General features: G+C 33.5%; 1 protein-coding gene across 1 annotated transcript; it reads right to left on the reverse strand.

Moving 5' to 3' along the window:
- Positions 1 to 5,966: 5,966 nt before the first annotated feature.
- On the reverse strand, positions 5,967 to 6,440 carry LOC145804013 (agamous-like MADS-box protein AGL62). Its single transcript, XM_082897423.1, has one exon. The coding sequence runs from the start codon at positions 6,438 to 6,440 to the stop codon at positions 5,967 to 5,969; it is 474 nt and encodes a 157-aa protein (XP_082753549.1).
- Positions 6,441 to 7,551: the final 1,111 nt, after the last annotated feature.

The raw sequence follows: 7,551 nt of genomic DNA on the forward strand, positions 1-7,551 counted from the left end.
AAATAAATAAAGAAAAATGATTGAGTAAACAATCAAAATTATTCATGGTGGGCCCTCACGGGCCCAACAACAAGCTTCAATCTGATCTCGGACCAGAGAGAAGCCTAGCCATTAAAAAAAGTAAAAAACATAGCAAACTCTTCACACTATTATAATAGTACTAGATAGAAAAATTAGGTGAGAAATTATGAGAAATAAATTACTTTTATTTTGAAACTTTTATTTCTTATTTAAAAGTGATGAGATTTAATGAAAATAACCTTATTTTATATATATATATATATATATATTAGAACATGAGAAATAATATATTAATAAAACAACAAGAGTATATAATGAAGACCCCAAAGGGTCATTCCACCCAAACAACAAAAGTAAAATCTGTTATCCTTGGTAAATTATTTGTCCATCTTTTGTGATTTCCTTATTAAATATGAAAGTCGGTGAATCTACTAATAATTAATGTATAGACCCTGAATATTAGAAGAAAATCTGTTATCCTTGGTAAATTATTTGTCCATCTTAGAAAATTAAATTCTTTCTAGGAACGTTAATAAATACGTTCACATTATTTGTCAATTGAATGGGCCATATATCAAATTTAAAAAATAAAAATGAAAAAAATATAAAAACCATAACTTCGACCACCCACACTATTGTGAGCAAGAGTCATAAATATGGGCATTTTCAACACTACCCTATGTTGATATGGAACTTGGAATTTGAATTAGTTTATGATTTCATTATCAGTTGACAAGGTTAAAGTTATTTTATCTATTTTTAATTTTTATAGGTAGTTTTCAAAAATAAAAGCACTACTATGGTGTTTGGCTTTTGTTTTGTTTTCTTTTTTTTATCAAAAAAAAAAAAATTCAGAAAATATTGGTGTACAAGTATGGAATGAAAAATTCTTACAAATTAAATTTCAAACAAATAGCCATCCGAATGTGTTGACATTTCTTTTGTCTCAAAGGAAAACACTATTATTAAGTATAGCGAAAAATGAATAGAAAAAGAAGAAGAGAAAGAAATAAAGAAAAATGATTGAGTAAACAATCAAAATGATCTGTGGTGGGCCCCACAAGCCCAACAACACGCTTCATTCTGATCTCGGACTGGAGAGAAGCCTAGCCATTAAAAAAAGTAAAAAACATTGCAACCTCTTCACGCTTTTATAATAGTAGTAGATAGATAAATTAGGTAAGAAATTATGAGAAATAAATTACTTTTATTTTGAAACTTTGATTTCTCATTTAAAAGTGATTAGATTTAATGAAAATAACCTTACTATATATATATATATATATATGTTAGGACGTGAGAAAGAATATATTAATAAAACAACCATAGTACATAAATAAGACCCCAAAGGGTCATTCCAACCAAACAACAAAAGTAAAAAAATAACAAAAAAAACAAATCCTCCAAAAAAACAGTTATGATCCAGGAAAAACCACTGATATGCACAAAAATGTGGTCTAGAAAATAAGATCTGCTTGAAAGCCACCGTCCCTGTCAACAACGTCCCCATCGCCGCTACCCAACGCCGCCGCCACTGTCGCCAGAGAAAGAAGAACACCCACAATGGCATGGGAGAAGGGTTTAGAGAGGGGGAAACCATTTATATCACATACTTTACTTTTTTATTCGTCTACGTATGAAAGTAAAAAACTGAAATCATTTTTTTTTCTTTTCTCAAAGGATAAAAATACCACAAACATTTATTTTATTTTCATAAATCTGTCACAAATATATCAAATATTTGTCTGGAATCCAAATATATCAAAGATAGACATGAAAATAGATAACTAGATATATGTAGTTATCTATGAGTATCGAATACATTGTAAAAGCAAAAAAGGTCAGAAACGATTTTTATTCTGATTGTTTCATTTCTCACAACCTTAACCAATCATGGCGAATAGTAGAAACATCATTGTCATTTATTTCAGTGTTTTCCACTTGCTCTTCTTCTTGTGCATGCTTGGAAGAACCCTTCGAATTCAATTCATCAACTCTCTAAGCCACGTTTTTCTTAAGCTCCACCATAGACCTTTTTAATTGTTCAAGCTGTTGCAAGTCAAGCTGATTAACATATGCATCAAACCTACAACTTAGCAAGCCATAGTTTTTGTTACTCATGTTTTGAAGAATTTTCTCTTTCTTTTTCTCCGCTTTCAATCACTTGCTGAGCTCATGGAATTGTTGGTTGAGTTGGTGCACAGTGGCATCATCGTGCCGCGAGACATGGCGTGAGGCGCATTCACTTGGCTGCACGTTTTGGTTCAGAAAGCGGTCTACAACCGAGTCAACATTAGGTTTTCCAAAAGAGAAAGGCTTGCCTCCCATGGAGAAGAGGACAATGGCCATATCTACACCACAATTTTTTTTTGATCAGCAAAAGAAGAACTTTATTGATGAAGATAACATACAGAATATGGAAAAAACATCAATAAAGAAGAGGCACAAGAAAAGCAACAAAGAGAACACTCCAAATCCCAGTTAGGGGCAGAAGGAGCTAGACCCTAACAAGAGCAAGCTGAAGCCAAAGTTGGTGGGAGACCAATAAAGCAAAGTGCAGAACAGATGGGAAAACAAACAAGGCACCAAGGTGCAAAAACAACAAAAATAGCAAAAACAGCAAAATGCAGCTTGGTATCCGGATGCATACACTTTACCATGACAGCAGAAACTAGGGCAGAGCAGCAAGCCAAAATTGATGCAAAGCATAGCAAAGTTGAAGCATAGCAGAGCAGCAACCAGAAATCAAACCAACAACATTGAGCATGGCCACTACGAAGATCTGCTAGAAATCAAACCAACAACATTGAGCATGGCCACCACGAAGATCTGCTAATGCCAGGGATACACCCACTTCCCTTTGCTTCCAACATCATACCAGCACTTGGAATCAGCCCATGTAGCATCAGACCAATACACCAGCGAACCAGCAATGAGCATGCTTGATAGCAGAAACTAAGGCAGAGCAAAAACCCAAAAAGAAGGCAAAGCATAGAAAAATTGAAACATAGCAGAACAAAATTGGCCACCAAGAAGATCTGCTAATACCCGGTATACATCCACTTCCCCTTGCTTTCATCAGCATACCACAGACTGACTAAAATCCTGCACCCTTACAGCAAGAACACCAAGGCACTGAGCTCGCTTGCTTTGTTGAAAATCCCATGTTTACGCTTTCAGAAGGTAATCCTTCTTGCGTTTTCATTGGCTATCATCTTCATTTCAATCTTCTTTCAGCCTTGGGATTGCTTCCTCTCCACATTTAAAGAAAAAGCAAGAAAATCTTTTGTTGAAAAAACTTCTCAGTAAGAAGCATGAGATATATGCAAGTACACGCAAAGGGGGATTATATACTGTTGGTATTGATATTTTTACACTGATATTCTTTTGGCCCCAGAATCTGCACTTCTCCTTTTGTGATTGCCTTATTAAATATGAAAGTTGGTGAATTTGCTAATAATTAATGTATAGACCCTGAATATTAGAAGAAAATCTGTTATCCTTGGTAAATCATTTGTCCATCTTAGAAATGTAAACTCTTTCAAGGAACATTATTAAATACGTTCACATTATTAGTCAATTGAATGGGCCATATATCAAATTTAAAACATAAAAATAAAAAAAATTTGAAAAACTATAACTTCGACCACCCACACTATTGTAAGCAAGAGTCATAAATATGGGCATTTTCAACACTGCCCTATGTTGATATGGAACTTTTAATTTGAATTAGTTTATGATTTCATTATCAGTTGACAATGTTAAAGTTATTTTATCTATTTTAAATTTTTATAGATAGTTTTCAAAAAAAAAAAAAAAAACTACTATGGTGTTCGGCTTTTTTTTTTCTTTTTTTTTTGTCGAAAAAAAAAATCAGAAATTATTAGTGTACAAGTAAGGATTGAAAAATTCTTACAATTTAAATTTCAAACAAATAGTCATGCGAATGTGCTGACGGTTCTTTTGTCTCAACGGAAAAGACTATTGTTAAGTATAGCGAAAAATGAATAGAAAAAGAAGAGGAGAAATAAATAAAGAAAAATGATTGAGTAAACAATCAAAATGATTCGTGGTGGGCCCCCACGGGCCCAACAACAAGCTTCAATCTAATCTCGGACCGGAGAGAAGCCTAGCCATTAAAAAAAGTAAAAAACATAGCAAACTCTTCACACTATTATAATAGTAGTAGATAGATAAATTAGGTGAGAAATTAGGAGAAATAAATTACTTTTATTGTGAAACTTTTATTTCTTATTTAAAAGCGATGAGATTTAATGAAAATAACCTTATTTTATATATATATATATATATATATATATATATTAGAACATGAGAAATAATATATTAATAAAACAACAAGAGTATATAATGAAGACCCCAAAGGGTCATTCCACCCAAACAACAAAAGTAAAATCTATTATCCTTGGTAAATTATTTGTCCATCTTTTGTGATTTCCTTATTAAATATGAAAGTCGGTGAATCTACTAATAATTAATGTATAGACCCGGAATATTAGAAGAAAATCTATTATCCTTGGTAAATTATTTGTCCATCTTAGAAAATTAAATTCTTTCTAGGAACGTTAATAAATACGTTCACATTATTTGTCAATTGAATGGGCCATATATCAAATTTAAAAAATAAAAATAAAAAAAATATAAAAACTATAACTTCGACCACCCACACTATTGTGAGCAAGAGTCATAAATATGGGCATTTTCAACACTACCCTATGTTGATATCGAACTTGGAATTTGAATTAGTTTATGATTTCAATATCAGTTGACAAGGTTAAAGTTATTTTATCTATTTTTAATTTTTATAGGTAGTTTTCAAAAATAAAACAACTACTATGGTGTTTGGCTTTTGTTTTGTTTTGTTTTTTTTTTTTTTTTTTTTACCAAATTTTTTTTTTCAGAAAATATTAGTGTACAAGCATGGATTGAAAAATTCTTACAAATTAAATTTCAAACAAATAGTCATGCGAATGTGTTGACACTTCTTTTGTCGCAACGGAAAAGACTATTAATAAGTATAGCGAAAAATGAATAGAAAAAGAAGAAGAGAAAGAAATAAAGAAAAATGATTGAGTAAACAATCAAAATGATCTGTGGTGGGCCCCACGAGCCCAACGACACGCTTCATTCTGATCTCAGACTGGAGAGAAGCCTAGCCATTAAAAAAAGTAAAAAACATTGCAGACTCTTCACGCTTTTATAATAGTAGTAGATAGATAAATTAGGTGAGAAATTATGAGAAATAAATTACTTTTATTTTGAAACTTTGATTTCTCATTTGAAAGTGATTAGATTTAATGAAAATAACCTTATTATATATATATATATATGTATATATATTAGGACGTGAGAAACAATATATTAATAAAACAACCAGAGTACATAAATAAGACCCCCAATGGTCAGTCTAACCAAACAACAAAAGTAAAAAAATTACAACCAAAAACAAATCCTCCAAAAAAAACAGTTATGATCCAGAAAAAACCACTGATGTGCTCAAAGATGTGGTCTAGAAAATAAGATATACTTGAAAGCCCACCGTCCCTGTCAACAACGTCCCCATCACCGCCGTCGAACGCCACCACCACTATCGCCAGAGAAAGAAGAACACCCACAATGCCATGGGAGAAGGGTTTCGAGAGGAGGAAACCATTTATATCACATACTTTACTTTTTTATTCATCTACGTATGATAATAAAAAAATGAAATCATTTTTTTTCTTTTCTCAAATGATAAAGATACCACAAACATTTATTTTATTTTCATAAATCTGTCACAAATATATCAAATATTTGTCTGGAATCCAAATATATCAAAGATAGAAATGAAAATAGATAACTAGATATATGTAGTTTTCTATGAGTATCGAACACATTGTAAAAGCAAAAAAGGTCAGAAACGATTTTTATTCAGATTGTTTCATTTCTCACAACCTTAACCAATCATGGGGAATAGTAGAAACATCATTGTCATTTATTTCAGTGTTTTCCACTTGCTCTTCTTCTTGTGCATGCTTGAAAGAACCCTTCGAATTCAATACATCAACTCTCTGAGCCACGTTTTTCTTAAGCTCCACCATAGACCTTTTTAATTGTTCAAGCTGTTGCAAGTCAAGCTGATTAACATATGCATCAAACCTACAACTTAGCAAGCCATAGTTTTTGTTACTCATGTTTTGAACAATTTTCTCTTTCTTTTTCTCGGCTTTCAATCGCTTGCTCAGCTCATGGAATTGTTGGTTGAGTTGGAGCACAGTGGCATCATCGTGCCGCGAGGCGTGGCTGGAGACGCCTTCACTTGGCTGCGCATTTTGGTTCAGAAAGCGATCTACAACCGAGTCAAAATTAGGTTTTCCAAAAGAGAAAGCCTTGCCTCCCATGGAGAAGAGGACAATGGCCATATCTATGCCACATTTTTTTTTTTGATCAGCAAAAGAAGAACTTTATTGATGAAGATGACATACAGAATATGGAAAAACATCAATAAAGAAGAGGCACACGAAAAACAACCAAGAGAACACTCCAAATCCCAGTTAGGATGGCAGAAGGAGCGAGACCCTAACAAGAGCAAGCTGAATGCAAAGTTGGTGGGAGACCAACAAAGCAAAATGCAGAACAGATGGGAAAACAAACAAGGGACAAAGGTGCAAAAACAACAAAAACAGCAAAATGCAGCTAGGCATCATGATGCATACACTTTACCATGACAGCAGAAACTAGGGCAGAGCAGCAAACCAAAAATGATGCATAGCATAGCAAAGTTGAAGAACAGCAGAGCAGCAACCAGAAATCAAACCAGAAACATTGAGCATGTCCACCACGAAGATCTGCTAATACCAGTTATACACCCACTTCCCTTTGCTTCCAACATCATACCAGCACTTAGAATCAGCCCATGTAGCATCAGACTAATCCACCAGCGAACCCGCAATGAGCATGCTTGACAACAGAAACTAAGGCAGAGCAAAAACCCAAAAATAAGGCAAAGCATAGCAAAATTGAAACATAGCAGAGCAAAATTGGCCACCAAGAAGATCTGCTAATACCAAGTATACATCCACTTCCCCTTGCTTCCATCAGCATACCACAGATTGACCAAAATCCTACACCCTTACAGCAAAACACCAAGGCACTCAGCTCGCTTGCTTTGTTGAAAATACCATGTTTACGCTTTAAGAAGGTAATCGTTCTTGCGTTTTCATTGGCTACCATCTTCATTTCAATCTTCTTTCGGCCTTGGGATTGCTTCCTCTCCACGTTTAAAGAAAAAGCAAGAAAATCTTTTTCGAAAAAACTTCTTAGTAAGAAGCATGAGATATATGCAAGTACACGCAAAGGGGGATTATATACTGTTAGTACTGATACTTTTACATTGATATTCTTTTGGCTCCAGAATCTGCACTTCTCCTTTTGTGATTGCCTTATGAAATATGAAAGTTGGTGAATTTACTAATAATTAATGTATAGACCCTGAATATTAGAAGAAAATCTGTTACCTTGGTAAATTATTTG

The sequence above is a fragment of the Camellia sinensis genome, chromosome 12 (assembly GCF_055761805.1).
Source record: "Camellia sinensis isolate YWXY chromosome 12, ASM5576180v1, whole genome shotgun sequence".
In the NCBI taxonomy this organism is placed as follows: Eukaryota; Viridiplantae; Streptophyta; class Magnoliopsida; order Ericales; family Theaceae; genus Camellia; species Camellia sinensis.